The sequence below is a fragment of the Populus nigra genome, chromosome 15, assembly GCF_951802175.1.
Source record: "Populus nigra chromosome 15, ddPopNigr1.1, whole genome shotgun sequence".
Taxonomy (NCBI): Eukaryota; Viridiplantae; Streptophyta; class Magnoliopsida; order Malpighiales; family Salicaceae; genus Populus; species Populus nigra.
Genome location: NC_084866.1, coordinates 554,551 through 575,197, shown reverse-complemented (window position 1 = coordinate 575,197; position 20,647 = coordinate 554,551). Strand labels below are relative to the sequence as shown.

The 20,647-nt window shown below is 32.0% G+C and overlaps 4 protein-coding genes across 4 annotated transcripts; 3 read left to right on the top strand and 1 right to left on the bottom strand.

Moving 5' to 3' along the window:
* The first annotated feature begins 839 nt into the window (after positions 1–839).
* Positions 840–2,199, top strand: LOC133674634 (uncharacterized). The gene is made up of 3 exons (XM_062095850.1): positions 840–1,183; positions 1,404–1,474; positions 1,505–2,199. Exons 1-3 carry the CDS (start codon positions 840–842, stop codon positions 2,197–2,199), a joined length of 1,110 nt encoding a protein of 369 aa, XP_061951834.1.
* An 8,667-nt stretch (positions 2,200–10,866) lies between these two features.
* LOC133674847 (protein OXIDATIVE STRESS 3 LIKE 4-like) lies at positions 10,867–12,142 on the top strand. Its single transcript, XM_062096123.1, has 2 exons — positions 10,867–11,489; positions 11,623–12,142. The coding sequence occupies exons 1-2, from the start codon at positions 11,170–11,172 to the stop codon at positions 12,041–12,043; spliced, it is 741 nt and encodes a 246-aa protein (XP_061952107.1). The 5' UTR covers positions 10,867–11,169; the 3' UTR covers positions 12,044–12,142.
* Positions 12,143–16,630: 4,488 nt separating this feature from the next.
* Positions 16,631–18,558, bottom strand: LOC133673765 (GDSL esterase/lipase At1g29670-like). The gene is made up of 5 exons (XM_062094657.1): positions 18,013–18,558; positions 17,784–17,908; positions 17,471–17,707; positions 17,135–17,378; positions 16,631–17,047 (listed from the first exon to the last, which is right to left on the bottom strand). Exons 1-5 carry the CDS (start codon positions 18,266–18,268, stop codon positions 16,836–16,838), a joined length of 1,074 nt encoding a protein of 357 aa, XP_061950641.1. The 5' UTR covers positions 18,269–18,558; the 3' UTR covers positions 16,631–16,835.
* A 447-nt stretch (positions 18,559–19,005) lies between these two features.
* LOC133674172 (uncharacterized) lies at positions 19,006–20,383 on the top strand. Its single transcript, XM_062095182.1, has 2 exons — positions 19,006–19,432; positions 20,153–20,383. The coding sequence occupies exons 1-2, from the start codon at positions 19,052–19,054 to the stop codon at positions 20,333–20,335; spliced, it is 564 nt and encodes a 187-aa protein (XP_061951166.1). The 5' UTR covers positions 19,006–19,051; the 3' UTR covers positions 20,336–20,383.
* The last annotated feature ends 264 nt before the right edge of the window (positions 20,384–20,647 follow it).

Genomic DNA, 20,647 nt, shown 5'->3' with positions numbered 1-20,647 from the left:
TCTCATTAAAATGTCTTGAATGATGGACCTGAAGCCACGACTGTGCAATGAAAACAGAAGCTTCCTAAATCAGGGAAAGAATGAAAGCCAAGTTACGGCGGCCAGAAGACGGAATTTAACAGTAGTCCATGAATGATGCATCATGCTGATTTTCTTTTCTATTACTTTTTCAAAAAGTACAAATAAATCCAAGTTCATGGATTCCATTTGAAAATAATGAGAGAATAAGATCTGTAACTTGCATTTTGGACTGTACCTACATCAGTACATCGCCAAGGATGATTCTCAAAAAGCGCGTTGATTCCCCTTCTTTTTTGCAATTCGTTTTCCATGTATTGGTTGGGTGCTGCTCATCCTGTCCCCCCCCCGGGAACTTTGCCTGTCAAAATCGTTTTTTACTTTTATTTATTTATATTTTTTTTATCTATCTATTACTTTTCATTCAAAAATATATCACAAATATTTTTTTTAATATTAATATATCAAAATAATAAAAAAAATATAAAAATATCTAGTAAATTGTTTGTCAACAACAATAAGCTAGACAAGGTAAGGAGATGTCTTGACCAAGTCTGAGGGGAGAGTCCCTTCAGGTTGGTTTTGTGGGAAGAAAAATAAAAACACTCATAAAGGAAACTCTTTTCTTTTTGTCATCTGGCTTCAAATTTCTCAATAGTGAATGCCATATACACATCTAATATTCAATTATTTACTTTTAGAGTTTATTAAACCATAATTCTCTCTATAATTTTAGGATTTCTTCTCTCTCGTTATATGGGAGATTATTGAGGTGATAAGGTACCTCGTATTACCAATTATAAGAAAGTTTTCGAACAAAAATGTATGTGACTAGGCCTCTTTCGATGTACAAAAGAAATCCCTCAGCTCTTTCGTCAGCTCCTCCTGAAGCTTCAAATTCTGGTATTTTGATACTACAAGATGACGAAGTTGATCTTACTTGTTGTTTTTGCTGCTCCAAGATCGATTTTGTCAAAGACCTGCCTTTCCCGCAGAACAAGAATCTAACAGTTAGCTACACCACAACCACAGGTAGTAATGGACAGAGTAATAATGGACAGACGACTATTAACAGTAGTAACCAAGCTATCTTCATCCCTGTGCTTAATCAGCCACTGTCTTCCAACCGATACTACGTGATCGAGCGTCAAGGGAAGCATAAAGGGTATGTTTAATAATCACAAGTCGCAGTTTCCATTTATTTGTTTTTCATATTATGTGATCGTGAAGCTTTAGAAAATCAAAATCCTTTATGTTCGGCTTCTTTACATAATGGACATGATTTTTCTAACTGCATCTGTGCATTAAACTTGGCCTTAATTCAGGGAAGCACACACAAATGCTAAAGAGGAAGACGAAACAACGTGCTGTTTTGGCTTCTGTAGACATAATCCGGATAAGGAACCGCAGTCTTTCGACCCCAAGGACGTGTACGAGCAATTTGAGATTAGCAAGAGTAACAGGTTTGGTTACGTTTCATAATCGGTGGCTCCAGATGGCATCCCTCCATATTTCTTAAGGAGAAAAGGCTGGACAGTGTCAACCTCAACTGCACGTGATTTTGAATTGAAGGAAGCAGCAGGCCTTGACAGAAATCTCCGAGCCCGCCTTCCAGATTTCCACCTGCCATTATCACAAAGAATTTCTGCACCTGTTGTTGTAGGAAACTGGTATTGTCCTTTCATGTTTATCAAAGAAGGAAAACTGAAGGACCAGATGAGTATTTCAAGGTACTATGAAATGACACTGGAACAAAGATGGGAACAAATTTTCGCAAGTGAATATAATTCTAGTGAAGGCAACTCTGTCGTTGTGGATGCTGTTGTTCAAAGAGAAACGGTTGCTGTTGCAGGTAGAGAAGCTGCACCTGACAAAAGGAATGCAGTTGATGGGGTGATGTGGTTTAGGAGCTCCGGCGATGTTGGAGGAGAAGCAAGTGTGGGGTTGAGTTTAGAAATTGTGGGGGGGATTAAGTGGGAGCAAGAAAGAGCTGGATGGCATGGTGGCGGCGGGAGTGATGTTACGGTGAAGAGAGTGGAGGAGTTCGGAGGGGTTGGTGGCTGGAAGAAATTTGGATGTTATGTGTTGGTTGAGAGGTTTGTGTTGAGGAGAATGGATGGAAGCTTGGTGCTAACTTATGACTTCAAGCACACTCATCAAGTTAGGAGCAAATGGGAATGAGATTAATACTCTTTGATGTAATATTTACAAATATATTTTATTTACATATTTAAATATATACATATATCGCAAAGTGTGTGTCTATATATATATATATATATATATATATATATATATATTTAATAAAAAAGATCTGAATTTAATATTTACATATTTCTTTTTTATTTTGGAAAAAACATGTTTTTTAAGTAAAATTTTATTATGATTTTAATTAAAAAATTTTAAAAATAATAAACCAATCATTTTTATTAGGCTAACAATAAATTAAAAAAAAGTTATACAAAAAAAATAACAATGAAAAGAAAAAATAAAAAAAGATATTTTTATTTTCATTCAATAACAATAAACATTCTTTTTTAATTTTGCATATTAGACTAACATGTAATCGCTAATATCATCACAAAAAGCCATATTCTTCTTTAAAACAGTAATATAATAGAATAATCAATTAAGTATTATTTTAATAAATTAGTTTTAAAGGATGTTTTTTGTTAAAAAAATAAATTAAAGTGATATTTAAGAAAAAAAGCCAGGCACGCACGGGCCTCGCAAACCAGGATCATGCGTTTATTTTTTTTATATATCCATAGTAGAATAAATCCCATCGTCAAATAATCCAAAAATAAGGCCTTGCTAATACTTGCAGCCTAATCGGAATATGATATCTGAAAGAACAAACTTTCAAGTTCATCTGTTTTTTATTTATTTTTGTATTTGAGAAATATTTTTTTTAAAATTTAATTATTTTTATTTTAAAAAAATTAATATTTTTTTAATTTTTTTCAATTATTTTGATGTGCTGATATCAAAAATAATTTTAAAAAAATAAAAAAAATTATTTTGATGTATTTTCAAGTGAAAATCACTTTGAAAAGTAACCGTTATTTTGATGCATTTTTAAGTTAAAATTACTTTGAAAAGTAACCGCAACCACACTACCAAATAAGCTAATCATTGCCAAAGCTAAGTGGTTTCATCTATATTAAAAAACCAACCAAAAAATTAGTGATAAACTGTCATGAATATCTAATTTTTTTTTACCATAAAGTAATAAATAAGATATGAATTTAATGAAATCTAATTGAAATATGCATAAATTCATACTATTTTATATTTAATTTTTATTAATTAAAATAAGATTAATGAAATTTGAAAACATAACTATTTAATCAATAATATTCTCATACTATATCAAAAAAACTTATTCAATCCAATTACCTAACTTCTCAGATGAAATTCTATATATAATTTTATATTATTCTAATAACTGATGCATACTCATTGTTATCTCTAAAATTTCTTTAAGGAATGTAATATTACTTAATAAAGATGAAAATAATAATATGGAAAAGAAAATGAATATCAATTACTTCAAAAAAAAAAAAAGACTGTATACTTAACTTTACATCACTTGTTCGTAACTTGGATTGTGAATCGGACGAGTCGGCCACCTTCATTCTTGTCACAAATCCAAAAGAAGTAAGCAGAAGCCCAAATCACACTCCATCATTCAGCTTCTGCTCTGCCCTTGATCGAGGCCCATGCCAAGTATACAGTTTCCTTGTGCTCGTCGAACCTCCATCTATTGAATTGAAACAACAAATCGATCCGGTAGCCATGGGAGTCTTGATTCAACCTTCCAGCTTTTCTCCGTGTATGGCTTCACTTTCTACACTATCATCAAAAGATTTAAACACTTTCTCCTTTCTTTTATAAACACGCAGATTGATGCGAAGATGACAAATCTAAGATCTCATCGAAAAGGGATCTAGATTTGGTGTGCGAGAATCTTTGGCTCGTTGTAGGAAATTGCTTCTGTTCGTAGTTGGATTACAAATTGCTGTGACATCAACAAGTATTTTCATAAACAGAGAGAGGCACAGAGGTTGACTTGTGTGGGTGTTGGGTTTCCACACTAATCAAAAGTCAATAGAGAAGCCAATTTGGACTTCCTATCAACTAAAACAAATCAATTCTCGTCAAGTTCATACTATCACTTAGCATTTGGATGGTGTTTTTCTTGTAGAAAGTGCTGCACTTCCTCGGCGCAGAAAAACCTGTGCTCCTAGCTGTTTACAAGTTTTTTTCCCAAAAGTCAAGCATGCACCTTAAAATGTCAAAACCACGACAATTTTGAGCTCCCAATTTTGTCTCTTTATTGTTTCTTGAAAGGTTGAGATTTGTGTGAAGAACAATGATGATCATCACGATAATGTCAACGGTAATGGAACGTGTCGCCTGCTTTGCCGTGAGCAGACATGGCTGCGTTTTGGTTTTTGTCAAGGGAAAAATGGGGATGGCGTTAGATTTGCAATCATAACCTTTGACATTAGTCCACCCCAAATCTTACAATAGATTGATTGTAATTGCTGACCAGAATTTAGGGATGGACATTGTTTTTCAAGAACTGTGGCATAAATCACGAGAAACTTAGAAAAGATCCAAAACTTATCGTTGGAGCTAGTTTCGACACAACAAAATTAGCTTTTTATGGCATTTGTCTAAAAAGCTTATTGAAATAAATGCTATTTAATACATATAATTATAATGACATTTTATGATTTTAGTATATCCTTACCAATATTAGATATAAATATATTTGTCTCTGATGTTGATGTTTTTAGATCTAATTAATTCTTTCATGATTTATTAATAAAACTGATATTTTTTTTTTCAAAAAGAAGTTAAATAAATACCATTAAATAAGTATAATAAAAGCAATTGTAGCAATGTGTGAATGCCCTCAAATCTAAATAGAGTGCGAGAATAGAAAATTTGGATAATTTTTCTCACATCTAGCACACATTTTATGTGTAAAAAGCAAAAATATATATGCTATGAAGACTAAACTCTCTTCCAATCACATCATGTTTAATTAATGTTTTTAATTATAAATTTGATTGTCAATAGATCTAGTGATAGTGAACTCAATTTAGTTAAAAACAATTTTAAAAAAAATCATCACATTAAAATATTAGGATATATAATCCCTTGACTTTATAATAGCAATTAATTTAATCTCTGTTGTGATATACTAACTCGTTCCTTGTTTAATTATGAATTACAAGGTTCAATATACCTGTTATGAAAAACCAGCAGCAATTATTAATAAATATTATAATAAAAGAGAAATTAGAAAAAATATAAGATTTAACATTATTCAGTAATATACCTATGTTCACATGAACAAAAAGCTTTTATTTTTTACCATATCAAAATAGAGTTATATAGTGTTTATTTATAGTATACCCTAAACGTCTAAGAAAACCTAATTATTCAAGAAATATTAATAATTTTTCTTAACACCTCTTTCTCGTACCACAGCAACAAAACAGAAAGTAATCAACCCCATCTTCTCACTTCACTCAAGTATCTGCATTATATATTATGTTTTCATGAGCTGATTACTTGAATTAAGGATCCATAAGAATATAAATAGAAGTTAAATAATAATTTACAAAAACCACATTTTATTTTATTTTTGTAAAAAAGATATCAATCGTTTGATATAAGAACCACCACCATGAATCGTGCTATAAATCGATGAGTGGCTTAATTGACTTATAACGTTAGTTAATGCATGTGGACAGAAATCTTCACGCAACTTGATGAATTGATTTCAAATTGGAGATAGCCATGAACACTCAAATGGACACCGATTCATTTTTCTTCGCACTTTGAATCATCACTATATATCCACTTTTTTTCCTTTTTTTTTCAAAAAAAAGAGGAAACAAAGAATCATTGGACGTAATCAAACTCAAAGTTATTACAACAAAAGGAATCAGAAAATCTGCTCATAATATATAAAACAAGGGACATGGATTAGTGGTCTAGTTGTCCGGTCCCACCTTGGATTATTGTTCTTTTAAGCAAATGATCCCTCTTCGTTCTCGAGCACCCAAGATAAAAGCCTGGTTTTCATTGATTAGTTAATTAGATTATCTAAAGAGATAAGGCAAGTCTGCAAATGGGCTAGGAGTAAGACTAGATAGAGCCACCATTGGTCATTCCTGGCATTGACCTCGTTCCCTCCCATAAGAGTTCATTAAATTATTCATCCTCCTCCTTTCAATACCTTTTACGATCATTATATAATTCAAATTTATTTTCACTGAGTTTCATGCAGATTCTTCGAGCCTTAATTATATATTGATCATAAGAGCTTGTTTCCACCATCTCTTTTTAAAACTTGAATCCCTTCTTTCTTTACTAAACCCCACCTGGCTTAACCCCTAATTTGAGCTAAGTTACCAATTAAATGAGAAAAGAATTGACTAGCTTGACAAGATTAATCTTCAGATTAAAATAATATATTTTAATTTTTTAAAAAAATTCTTGAAAAAAAAACATTTTGAATTGATCGGATTAACCCGTGAAATAATCAACATAGTCGAAATCTAAATTTGATTTTTGTAAAGAAAAAACAAACTCATTTTAAACTCTTTTTCAAATCTTAAAATGATTATGTTTTATATTAATTCAGGTTTAACCCCTAGTTTAAGTTAAGTTTCAAGTTAAATTAGATAAGAATCGACTAATTTGACACAATTAATTTATCAGGTTAAAATAATATGTTTTAATTTTAAAAAAAATCTTAAAAAGATATTATTTTGAATTGATCTGAATTAACTCGTGAAATAATCAAAATCTGAATTTGACTCTTTTTTAATAAAAAACAAAGTAATTTTAAACCTCTTTTCAAATCTTTAAAAACTTTGAAACAAACCCCCTTACTGCTTGAGCCAATACATCAAAAGCATAGAAAATGTACACTATTTATTTATTTATGAATAAAAGATATTAGAATATTTGTCGGCCAATGAAGAAAAGGCGACCAAGAAGCAAAAATCTCATTGGCATGTGTGGATCCTACTAAAGCTTAAACAAATACAGCAATCTAATAATTAAAATGCCTTTAAGCTCTCTTAGCATGCAAATTGGCATTTTTCTTATCATAAAATATATAGAGAGGCAACCAACATGATTAATTTGCATCAACAACTGGATTATCCATTAAGAATATTCGACCAGTACATATTATGGGTGCAACCCACGCATCAATGATTCCATTCAAGGGGGATTAGTCAATTTGTTAGCTGGCTAATCCATTGTTTAATATTTCTATTATTTTGGCTTTATTCTTTTAACAGTGGTTTAATTAGATTTCTTTTGGTTTGATGTTCTTGGGAGTTTAAAATATATATATATATATATATATATATATATATATATATATATATATATATATATATATATATATATATATATCAGCCAATTTGATTATTATAATTTAATTAATTCTTATAATAAAAGTTATCTTCGAGTCTATTAAGACTACAAATAAATATTATAAACATTTATTTATGTGGGTAATCAGTATAGTATTTGACTGCTAATTTAAAAGAATTATTCTTAACATAACTTAGATTGGGAACGCGGTGCAAACGTGTTTTTCAAAAATTTTAAACTTTTTTATATGTTTTGGATCGTTTTAATATATTGATCTCAAATGATTTAATAAAAATAAAAAAATATTATTTTGATGCATTTTAACATAAAAAATATTTTGAAAAACAATTACAACCACACTCTCAAACAGACATATATAATTTTTTTTAATAAAAAATATCTTCGAGTTGATTAAGATTACAAATAAATATTATGATCATTTATTTATGTGGTAATCAGTATAATATTTAACTGCTAATTTAAAAGAGATATTCTGAACATAATTCTGTTTGGGAACGTGGTGCAAACTATGCTCTTTAAAAATTTTAAAATGTTTTTGCTAAAAATAAAATTTTTTATGTGTTTTGGATTGTTTTGATGCGTTGATCTCAAATAATTTTTTTAAAAAATAAAAAAATATCATTTTAATATATTTTAAAATAAAAAATATTTTAAAAAACAATCGCAACTACACTTTTATATATATATATATATATATATATATATATATATATAAAAGATACTCGAATCATTTTTTCCAGATTTATCTCGATAAAAGGAATTCACTAGACTTATCATCAAATTACATAAAAATTCCAACCATCTACTAATATTGATTTTTTTCTCTCTCTGGAAATTGTCAAGCTGATGAGTATTTGGAACTGCCAGCTAACCCTAGATGGAAAATGTTTGAAATTTCCTTATATTTTCAACTTTCTAATTGATGAGAGAGTCCTATAATTAATTCTATATCAGCAGCATGATTCTTCGCTGAAACTTCCCCAACTCCTTTCGCTGTTTGTTCATTCTAAAAGAAGAAGAAAGAAACCGTTGCTCATATCAAAATGCTTTAATTGTCAACTAAGCTACAGGAATCTTTTTTAAAATATATATATTATTTTAAAACATTTCTCAATAAAATTTAATTTATGATTGTTTAATTGCTAATATAATAGTGATTATTTTAAAAAAAAATATTAAAAAAATATTTTTTGTATTTTTTAAAATTTATTTTTAACATGTGAAAATATCAAAAATTAATTAGAAAAAATAAGAAAGCTTTTAATTTTTTTCTTAAATGTTTTTAAAATACAAAAAGAATAAAATCGGAGAGAGAGGATGTATGGGCTCTCGTCAGTGTCTGTGCCACGTCATCAAGTACGTGTCAAACCTTCGCCTTTGCCGGCAGACATTAGCATCTCTCTCTCTTAGCATATACTATTACTTATCCCATGTACGTACATATAATTATCCAAACTAGCAGTCCCGTTTGGCCCATCTATTCTTCATTTTGTCTCACTTTGGTCCTATTCTTCTTCTTATTTTGATTTTAATACCATCCTTTTAAGATTCTAAGCACAATTCTTATGTGATTATTCTATTAATTGCTGTAAAAAATCATCATTATTTTATCTTATAACCATCATTAATTTCTTGTTAGATAGCTCGTGCTATGTCACGGGCCGGACCAGATAATTTTTTAATGTGAAAAAAAATATTTAGGTGATGATAGTGTTTTTAAAGAAGTAAGGGAAATTCAAGATTCATGCTATTGATTTTATTGGATTAAATTATCTCGATAAATTTAATAAAAAAATGTCAATAACAAATAAATTGAAAAAAAATTTGACCTCAGTCAACTTGGGTTAACTCGTGAAACTCATGACCTGTTATGTGAGATTGAAATAACTCAATAGAAAAATGAAATCATAAAAAATCAACTATAAAAAAACCCTGAAAAAAAAATACTTTAACCAACCCAGACCAATCTTTTAAACCTATGACTTGAGTTTTGAGGTCGGATAGAAGACAAGCTCGAAAAAATCACGAAGTCAAGTTTTAGATTAACAGAATCTTGATTAATAAAATGTTAAGGGATGAACTTGAAAAGAAAATTTCAATAAAAAAGGATTTAAAACAAAATAATTAGCAATTAAAAGAATAATGATTAAATGTGGCATAAAATAAAATAAAATAAAATAAAATAAAATATCGATAGGTACAATTGAATAGATAATTCAATTAAGAGAATGATTAAAAACAAAAAATTTCAATAAAAAAATGAAGATCAAATCTGAAAAGTAAGAAAATAAAAAAATAATTAAAATTAAAAGAAAAATATGTATTAATTATTTTACCTGATAAATAACAAATATGATACGGATATAAAATAAATAAATATGTGAATACAAATTAAGAATTTTACAACAATAAAGTGTTTAGATTACCTAACGGTAATTGCAATTCAACAATATTCTAAAGAAGTAAGGGAAATTCAAGATTCATGTTATTGACTTTAGTGGATTAAATTATCTTGATAAATTTAATAATATAATTATAAAAAGATGTTAATAACGAATAAATTGAAAAACAATTTGATCTTAGTCAACTTGGGTTAGCTTACGAAACTCATGACATGTTATGTGAGATTGTAATAACTCCATAGAAGGATAAGATCATAAAAAATCAATTGTAAAAAAAAAACTAGAAAAAAAATACTTAAATCAACCTATACCAATCTTTTAAACCTATAACTTGAGTTTTGAGGTCGGATAGAAGACAAGCTCGAAAAAATCACGAAGTCAAATTCTAGATTAATTAAATCTTGATCAATAAAATGCTAAGGGATGAACTTAAAAAAAATTCAAATAAAAAAGGATTAAAAACAAAACAATTAGCAATTAAAAAAATAATGATCAAATCTGAAAGGTAAGAAAATAAAAATGAAATAAAATATCGAGGGGTACAATTGAAAAGATAATTCAATTAAGAGAATGATTAAAAACAAAAAATCTCAATAAAAAAAATAAAGATCAAATCTGAAAGGTAAGAAAATAAAAAAAAATTGAAATTGAAAAAATAAATATATTAATTATTTTACCTGATAAATAACAAATATGATACGGATATAAAATAAATAAATATGTGAATACAAATTAAGAATTTTACAACAATAAAGTGTTTAGATTACCTAAGGGTAATTGCAATTCAACAATATTCTACATATTTGGGAAATAGTAGTTGAGGATGCAGTTAAAGTGAAAATTAGAAAGAGTTTATATTTATCAACAATTGACATAAGAATACAATCGTAAAAACAAGAGTATTAGGATCAAAGTGAACAAAAAACAAAGAGGGAGGGACCAAGTAAATCTCCACAATAAACTTATACGTAAATCTAAAGACACTTGTGTGCATATATATCCACTCGCCCTCGCCTCTCTGTCTCTCTCTCCATACTCCAAAAAACATAAAGAAGTCTAGATTTTTATAAAATTTGTGATCTTCCTTTTCTCTCTCCTTAACCTTCACCCTCCCCCGCCTTATCCTGCACGCCGTTCTTACCCCTTAAACCTTTACCTATTCTTACATGACAACAAGCCCCGTCTGGAAACCAAAGAAGAGAAGGCGAAGACGACGGAGAGGTGAAGGCTAAAGCGGTCAAAACCTTATCGTTTTCCCGTTTGTCTTACCATCAATTGATCTTTGCAGTCTGTGATTTGCTGTAACCACAAAATCATGGAGGTTTTGGTGGGACCCAATTTTAGCATCGGCGGAGACGTTTCCTCAACTGGGTCGACGTACGTTGTAGCTCCACCGCCGCAAGAGAAGCACCAGGTGGGGGTGGCGCCGCCGTTCTTGTTCTTGAAAGATGTTGACGGTGATGAGAGTCCGATCTCGAGCCTGGCAGACTCCGGTACTCACCCGGATGATTTATCTGATAGTTCGTCGTCAATCGGAGCTCCTGATGACAGTGATGAAGATGAAGAAGACGGTGTCGTTTCGTCGAATAACGCTTTGGGTTCCTTGAATTCTATGGAAGATGCTCTTCCCATTAAGTAATTAATAACTCTTCGTTTTTATTTATTTTCAAGAAAACTTGATTTATTTATGACTTTTAATTTCTGTTTTTTCAGTTGATTTTTCTCTCCCCCTAATATGGGATTATTTCTTTGTTTTGTTTGTGTTTAGGAGGGGATTATCAAATCATTTTACAGGGAAATCAAAGTCATTTACAAATTTAGCAGAAGTGAATACAGTAAATACAGTGAAGGAATTGGAGAAGCCAGAGAATCCATTTAACAAGAGGAGGAGGATTTTAATGGCAAATAAATGGTCAAGGAGATCTTTTTACAGTTGGTCAAATCCAAAATCCATGCCACTCCTCACTATGCATGAAGAAGAAGAAGAAGAAGATGATGATGATCATAACAAGGGATTCGGAGGAGCACAGGATGAAGATAGCGAAGAAAACCCATCATTGACGCAAGGCATCATAGCAAGAAAATTGCAAGAGAAGAGGCTTACTAAGTTTGGTTTGAAGTCTCAAAGTTGCTTCGCTCTTTCAGATCTACAAGAAGAAGAAGATAATGATGATGAAAATGATCAATAATATCATTACTTTTTTACCTTAAATTTAGTTTAGGGTTTCATTTTGTTTTTGTTCTCCACTTTATCAAAGTTTTTAAATAAAAAAAAACTTTATCTTTAATGCAATTCTTCTTATTATTGTCACCATTATTATTATTTTTTTATTTTTTTTTGAAAGAGAAGATAATGCAAGAAGATGGATGTGTTTGCCATGGACACCATGGATTTTCCTTCGAAGAAAAGTAGGGACTTCCAAATTTTAAAGACGAATCTAACCTTGTTCTGATCTGTCCTGGAGTTATTTAGTTAAGGATAACAGTGACTTTTTAGTCATTGCACGAGCTGGACCTAGAAGCTAATCTATCTTTATCTTTATCCATCATCTAGCTTTAACTCCCTTCTTTCTTTATTCAAAGCTCTTTCAAGGTATGGTGGGGCGATGGGACATGGAGAAGGGGAGGAGGGCACTCCACCAAATTGTTTTTTTTTTTTAATTTTTTTTAATTATTAAACGGGATTTCAATGTTTTTATTTGTTGAATGAAAAACTAGATGCTAATTTCTTTGAATATAAGATATCATCGTTGATATGTCTTTGTCCTAACCAAAAATTGGAACCTTCTTGTAATAAAAGAAACGTGGATAAATAAGGTTTTTGACAGGTTCCATGAATTATCATGGGCTAGAGATTTTGGCAAGCCAATTTGGAATAGTCGTTCTTGATTGATGCCCTAGATTTGTTGAAACTTCTAGTGGGAAAGCATCATGGAAATGTCTTTGCCAGATCATTGAAATGTGTTTGCCATTGAAATTAAGTGTTGGAGCAAGAAAAATTGTCAATTAAATTGAAATGTGTCCACAAATGGATTTCATGATTCAAAATGAAGAGGTTTTGCTAAAAAAAAAAAATAGTGTCCACAAATGGAGGTCATGGGTTAAAATCTTTATCATTTTTCTTGATTTACCTTCAAAATTGTAATTTAAGTGTTGTTATTAGTAAAAATTATCATTACTATTCTATAGTTTAATTATTTTTATACTCAGTATTATTGGTGAATGTGAAATGGACTACACTATAAGATTATCTAGGATGTAAATTTTTACGCGCTATTTCTTAAAAACATGTAGGATAAATAATTAAAAAATGAATTTTTTATCCGTGATTTTAAAATATATTTTGATATACTTAAAGAATAAATTTTTATAATCAGGGTTCATAATTTGAACTTAAAAATTAAAAAGAAAAGGATTTATCTTATTTTTCTAGTCATTTCGGAAGAATCATTGAGAATTTTATGTTTTTGGTAAATGCAAAGTTTGGAAATAAATAATATATTTAAAACATGCAGGATAGCTACAAAATTCCAAAAAACAAAGCTTCTGATCTCAACTATTACAAGCTTGCAAGTACTGGAAATATAAATGATGATTGAGCACCAGAGGCAGACAAATTGTTCTAATATTCTGTTCCTTGTTATCTCTCTCCTTTTAGAACACACAGCACAGCACTTTTACAGAATCAAAGCTCCTATCCTGTCTGGGAAGAAGAAGAAAAAAGAAGAAGAGAGGATGGGTTTTGAAAAAGAAAACTCTGTTCTTATCAAGGAGTGGTGGGTCTAGACTGGAATCGCATGATGGTCAAGATAAAAATTCAGGTTGGTGTCGCTGTGTTTATCATTCAACATGCCCAAGTCTTATCCCGAATCATACTCCATATATTCTTTTCTGGTCCAAAAATAGACGTTTCACCTAAGATAAGCAAGACCCATTAGCCCATAATCATAGATGTTTAATCCAGTTTAGGGTTTGATAAAAAAAGAAAAAGAAAAAGCAAGGGTTATTTATTGTCATCATGGAGTCAACTTGAATCAATTATTTCTATTAAAATGTCACCAATCCCATATCTCTTAAGAGATGAAGATCTTAATTGCTTATAAGAATAAAAAAAAATCTTTTATGAAAACAAAACCTACTATATAGTTTAAGTGAAATAATACCTTTTAAAATCCTACCATATAGGGATATAGACATATATTATCATTGACGTTGATTATAAGAAGATCATCCATAGACGGCTATCCAAGCTCCATCATGGGTGTAGACATATATTATCATTGACGCTGATTATAAGAATGTCATTGATAGACAACTATCCAAGCTATATGATAATGGCACCAATTTTATATTGATTAGGAAATGAGAGCATGCTTATAAGTTTAAAATACACCTCTCTTCCTAAGAGATGTCTTTTTAAAAAATAAAATTCACCATGTGATTCTGGTAGGATAATATCTTTTAAAGAGCCCATTATATGTGGATGTGAACAAATATCATTAAAAACAATATTATTTTATTTTATTTTTTTAATTTCTTGATATTGATGTGGTTAGATTTGAATTGAGTTTTGATGGGTCAACTACATAATTAAAAACATAACCACAATAATTAAATTTCACGGAGTGAAATTTTTTTAATTTCACCTAAAACCTGTTTTGAATTAGATTTGACTTATAAATTTATCAAATCAACCATATGATGGATTTTAGGACCGTGCCTTCAATCATGTAGTGTTTTATGCCACCAACAATGCATCTAAGATTGTATGTCCCTCAACTCGAAATGGTGCAGTTCAACTAGTTAGATTCTTGGTTTGTTTCCTAGAGATCACCAGTTTTAGTTTCACAAACCTCAGGGCCACTAGAGACTTATATAATCGTTAATTTCAGGACTCATGAGATTAATCGAGGTGCATGCAAGCTGGCTCGAACACCCATTTTAATAATAATAATAAAAAAAAGAAAGAAGACTGCATGTCCCTCTCTAGACTGCAACTTCAAAGCTTATCTTGCAGGTTTTTTCTACCTGATTCTTTCTTTTTTAAGACCTCGTGGAATCTGTCAATGGATCACGTGTTGTGTGGATAATGCTTCTCAGATTAAGGATAATAATGTTAAAGAAGAGGAGTCGTGCCCATTAAGCATTTGTTTAATTAGTGCATTAATTGTGCTTTAAAAACAATAATATTTGGATTAGTTATAACTTATAAGAAATAATGAGCTGTGTTCTTAAAATGCATTAAATAAAAAAACACCACTCCTCGTTTACTTCTGTTTTGGATTTCATGACTAATGATATTTTTAATTTAGTTCTTAAATACTAAGACTAAGTATATCTTAATTTATTGTCTTAAAAAATAGGTTATCGGACACTTATTGCTCAACCTTCTTATGTTCACAGTTTTTTTGTTGGTGGTTTGATTCCTAACCTTATTTCTCTTTCTTGTTTTTTTCCCCTAAAATTCTCACGTTTTGGTCCCTCAATTTCTTTTTCTTCTTATTTCATTCTTTATTTTTTATTTGATTTGATTTGCGATTAGTCTTAGCAATTTGTTTTTCATGCTTGCGTATGAAAATATTCCGAGGCATCGAGAAAATGTTCCATGGCTTGGCTTGGTTAATGCTAACAGATTGATTTGTTACATTTGTTCTCTAAACCGTACTTGTCGTTGTTTTCTTTATCTTCATGCCAATTTCATTGAATCTTTGAATTCCTAGTTTCACTGGAATCGGAATTGTTAGCACTGTGATCAACATTTAAGCTTTGGCAGAATAAAATCTCAACTAGTTCTGTGAGTATTCTGATCCGTCAGCTGTGATATATCAACTTCTTGTGTTGCAAAAGCAATGTAATATTCTGCTTTACTCGTACTGTTTTCCATATTGTCAGGCTGTGGAAATTAATATCCAAAACTATTTTCATTTAGTTAGTGTCCCGTAAATGATCATAGGTTTTTTTTAGAATGAATTTGTCTTTTCAAAAAAGAAAAGACAGGGGACATGTTCTTTCTATGTTCATTATCTTCGTCTCTTTTAATCTCGAGACAACAACCATATGCCAACACTTGATACCAGAACCCTTTGGATAAAATGGAATTCGGTAGATACTACTGTATAGATTGGTGCACATAAGATTAGATAAGAACATCATGTCCCTGTGCGTTTTTGAATCAGAATATGTTATTTGGTTTACTTTGTTAGCTATAGTAATCAAGCTTTCTTATGTATTCAATTCTTACAGTTTAGATCTTAGCTCTCAAAAAGCAGAATAAAGTGCTTTCCCTTTTATCAATTTGCATGATTTTGTTTAGCATGAATGAAACGAGTTCTTGATTTGGCTTCACGCTATCGGCTAAGCAGAGAATCAGGCAAGAAAACAACAGCAATTGCAAGGCTAAAAGAAGATGGCAAGCCCAATAATGTTTCCAAGCCCGCAGCTCCCCTAGAGACAGTGTCCAAGTCTCAAGATATTGTTATTTTTGAAAGCACTAGAGTGGCTATAATGGCACTCGTAAAATTGAGAGAAGGGATAAAGAAGAGAAGCTCTTTGATGCTGTTGTGATGGCTATAGTGCCACAGGCAGTTAAAGAGGAAAACATTCAGCAACAGATAGCAGACATGCTGGGCTTGAAACTTGATTAGAAAAGTGAACGAGGAAGAGCAAGGCGGTTGCATACTAGACTGAAGAATGTGGAATATGAGATCCTTTTCATCTTGGATGAAATTTGGGACCAAAGGCATTCCATTAGGGGATGATGATGGTCAAAACGATCATAAAATAAAAAGTACTTTATATTAAATAATAATGAAAAATTAAATAAGTATACAATTATCTAAGTTTGTAGTCCACAGAGATTTTGGACTGCTAATTAGATGGTGCAGATACAAAATCTTGAGCATTTAATAGCATAATATAACTATCAGTTTGCCGCTTCTGACCTCATAGCATATAATAAACGAACTACATCCTCACAAAATACTAAAGAATTAGCTGGCTGATACCAAACGGATAAGCATCAGAAGGGTCAGCAGCATGGAACGCCCTTGCTGCTGTAAGTTTATTCATAGCCTCTGTAGGATGGAAACCATCCCAGAATATGAACTCGTTTCTATTAGGACATGCTGTTGAGCTTGGATTACAGAGACCAGCATTGTTAACTTGACAGCAGCTAGATTTGAAGACCTTGAAACCTGCGAGTCACAGAGCTTAGGATTTGCATAGGAATCAATGGCTAACAGTAACAAAAGCAACAAGATTGGAGATTCTCGACCACGTACCAAGCTTAGTAGGATATCTTCTTAACGTTCCAATTGAATTGATATAAATAACTTTCGAATCGGTTAATTCTTTATTGAGTTGATCAACAAGAGATTTTAGCCTGACATTAAAAAGCTGAACTGCACCAGTAATGCTCTCTGCACATGTACCATTCTTGCCAAATAAAACAATTGAATTTGGAGTGCAGCTAATTGCTCCTAAACCAAACAAGGCGATCTTTCTGGCTCCAGCATCGTGCAACCTCTAGAGAAACAGTAAAGATACGGGTGTCAAATTTGACGATGAATCAGAATGTTGTAAAAAAAAAAAAATACTGAAAACTTAGGAAAGCTCACCCTGATTTGCTTAGAATATTGATCGATAAGAACACCTGCAAACTGATCAGGAGTATACTGAGTACTCGTTGCGGAGCCAGGCAGAAAGTAGTCGTTTATATAATCATTGCTGCCCATTCCAACAGTATATAGGCATTGATTAAGGTGAGCTGCAGTTGAATCTTTTAGAATTTTAGTCAAGCTTGATATTGTAATCTGGTGGTTCTTTAATTGCTGATTGAAGCCAACATGAGTACCCTGCAAAGATAATATATCATATGTTCATCGATTAGTACATATAACCCTTCTCCAATAAGAAAAAAATGTTTATTACCAAATTACGTCCAGCCTCATCACGAATTCCTGAGGAGCCAGATGCATAATTCACACCATTGATTATTTCTGATTCTGTAGCTGTGGCAAACGGTTGAATATAATCTTTCAAACCCAAAAGCTCGGCTGAACATTATTTACAGGAGAAAAACGTAGAAAAATATTAGCGCCATATACCTGTAAACCACATATATATATGCAAAATGGTAACAGAGACAGGCAAAGCATACTGATTATATCTGCTACGGTTTTTCCATTAGTGAACCTTCCTGTTGGGCCAGCAGGAAAATCAATCCCGTAAGGTGGATAATTGACTTTTGCACTTGTAGAGAGTCCATTATTATTGCCACTATCAACCAAGGAATCGCCAAATATGAAATAACAAGGAACTGATGCAGCTACGAGGATATAAGGTTGCATGCTTGATGCTACAGTTAGTAAAATAAAGATCAAACATGACGGTTTTAGCAAAAGAGCAGGCGCCATTGATACAGAAATGAAACAAAATCTCCAAAAAAGTTGACAGAGAAGGATGGTAATTATTTCTAGATGAGAAGAGAGGAAGGATTTACGGGTTATATAGAGAGAGCAGGAAGAATTAAATTAGGAAATAAGAAAAATCCAATAATTTAGTGTTTCTAATGTAATAGCAATGCATGTAATTCTGCGACTCTCTCTCCCTAGATTGATCAAGCTTATCTTTCGGGTTTTTCGTATTGTGTGGATGATGATGCTTCTCATGTTTTCTTCTAGCTTCTAGCAAAACATTTTCTTTCTGAAAACTCAGATTAGGATAATAATGCTAAAGAAGAGGAGTTGTGCCCATTAAGCATCTGTTTAATTAGTGCATTAACTGTGCTCCCTATTAAAAAAATAATTATACTCCAACGTCTTCGGAGCCAGATGTAATCATAAGGCCAGAAGCCCATAAGCCCATAATCATACTCCAACGTCTTCAGAGCCAGATGTAATCATAAGCCCATAATCATACTCCAACGTCTTCGGAGCCAGATGTAATCATATAGTCATACTCCAACGTCTTAGGAGCCAGATGTAATCATAAGCCCATAAGCCCATAAGCCCATAATCATACTCCAACGTCTTCAGAGCCAGATGTAATCATAAGCCCATAATCATACTCCAACGTCTTCAGAGCCAGATGTAATCATAAGCCCATAATCATACTCCAACGTCTTCGGAGCCAGATGTAATCATCTCTCACAAAGCATCACAGCGATTTGGTACTACCTGCTGTCATAATATCACCCAATGGCCACACTTCTTTCACCACGTCGTTTCACCCCCTCCCTCCGTCACCTCACACCTTCAAGATCCAAAATTAGGGCTCGTGACCTCTCCTTCCCCTTCCGCGTCACAACTCGGTCACTAACCCAACTCGCGTCGAGCTCCATGAGTCAGTCCACCACAGATTTAGAACCCAATCCACAAAACGAAGAAAAGAAAGCAGGGAACTCAGATGAGGTGTTGGTGCAGTATGTGGTGTTAAGGAGAGACCTAATAGACACGTGGCCGATGGGGAGTGTGGTGACACAGGGATGCCATGCCTCTGTTTCGGCCATTTGGTCACACAAGGAGGATCCTCATACTCTTCAGTATTGTAGCCCTGAAAATATCGATTCTATGCATAAGGTAATTTCTTTTTCAATTTTCCTTCATGGTTTTTTTTTCCTTTTTGATTTTTCATAAATTTCTCAACTTGGAAATGGTAGAAAAAGATGAATGCCATGATGGATTATGTATTATTCAGTCTTAGTAGATAAATTGGATATTTTGGTGACAACATTATCAAATTAGAGGTTAGAGGAGATTTATGGCTTATGTAGTGGAAATATCCAGCAAGGAAGGTGGTCAAAATGTTCGGATTAAGATAATTATAAGGTATAAAAGTTATTGAATCTTACATGAGTAGACACATCAAATAAATGATTTAGAATTCCTACTCTTGCCATTGAGGTTGTTCGTGTAAAATTCAAAGTTTTATTTATGAAGCATTATTCGAAGTGTTTATGTTGATTCTTGTATTTAGCATTTGATATTGTTGTCTCATGTCCTGGTTTGCATCAACAAGGCCTATGATGTCTCAGGTTGGCTGCCTCCTAATAACTTGCATTGCCTTTGAGGACGTGTTTTAGCTGGATATGTATGCCTTGATTTGTATTGCTGGAGATTGTATGATGCCAGTTTGCCTTGTGCCTTGGATTTGTTCACATTGAGAAATGGAGATTTATGTTTAAAGGGTATCAATGAGAACTGGGGACATCAATATTTGATACATAAAACTCTCAACTTTGAAAGTTTATGAGGATTATCAGTTATGACCTAGGATCTGTCTCTCCTTTTTTATGCCAGGTTACTCTGGAGGTGAAAGGAGAACCTCAAATCTTGAACTTGTCAGAGAAGCTCAAAGCTGGAGGTATTGCTCATAAACTCTGGATTGAACAGCCAGAAAACATTCCTACTTGTCTTGCTACGAAGCCTTATCCTAAATCTGTGGTGGCATTGTTTTTTAAAAAGTTGAAACTTTGCAAGTGATGTATTTTGGATATTACTGATTCATAAACAATTTTGCATTTTCTTTCCTGCTTGCTACCAATTATGAATTAGCTGCAAAAGCGTGAAGGGTCTATGATATATTATGTTTTAAGATTTGGGACGTGTTTCATGACTGGCTCGGATGAGTGATCGTTGGACTTGACAATATGGCCGATGGTGTGGATTCCCATCCGACTTCCTGAAGCAGGTGTCTAGTTGTGATCCACACCATCGGACAGCGAGTCAAGTCCAACATCCGAGACAGTCCCGGAATAGTGGGTGATATATGCTATTTTGCAAGGGAATGGCTGG

Bases quoted from the DNA above. Each gene is read 5' to 3' on its own strand.
- LOC133674634 (XM_062095850.1), top strand. From the start codon at position 840: ATGTATGTGACTAGGCCTCTTTCGATGTACAAAAGAAATCCCTCAGCT. The intron at 1,184-1,403 runs GTATGTTTAATA...TGGCTTCTGTAG, and splicing joins CGTCAAGGGAAGCATAAAGG to ACATAATCCGGATAAGGAAC. The intron at 1,475-1,504 runs GTAACAGGTTTG...TTTCATAATCGG, and splicing joins GCAATTTGAGATTAGCAAGA to TGGCTCCAGATGGCATCCCT.
- LOC133673765 (XM_062094657.1), bottom strand. From the start codon at position 18,268: ATGGCGCCTGCTCTTTTGCTAAAACCGTCATGTTTGATCTTTATTTTA. The intron at 17,708-17,783 runs GTAATAAACATT...TTATCTTTGCAG, and splicing joins ATGAGGCTGGACGTAATTTG to GGTACTCATGTTGGCTTCAA. The intron at 17,379-17,470 runs GTGAGCTTTCCT...CTGTTTCTCTAG, and splicing joins AATATTCTAAGCAAATCAGG to AGGTTGCACGATGCTGGAGC.
- LOC133674847 (XM_062096123.1), top strand. From the start codon at position 11,170: ATGGAGGTTTTGGTGGGACCCAATTTTAGCATCGGCGGAGACGTTTCC. The intron at 11,490-11,622 runs GTAATTAATAAC...GTTTGTGTTTAG, and splicing joins GAAGATGCTCTTCCCATTAA to GAGGGGATTATCAAATCATT.
- LOC133674172 (XM_062095182.1), top strand. From the start codon at position 19,052: ATGGCCACACTTCTTTCACCACGTCGTTTCACCCCCTCCCTCCGTCAC. The intron at 19,433-20,152 runs GTAATTTCTTTT...TTTTTATGCCAG, and splicing joins ATATCGATTCTATGCATAAG to GTTACTCTGGAGGTGAAAGG.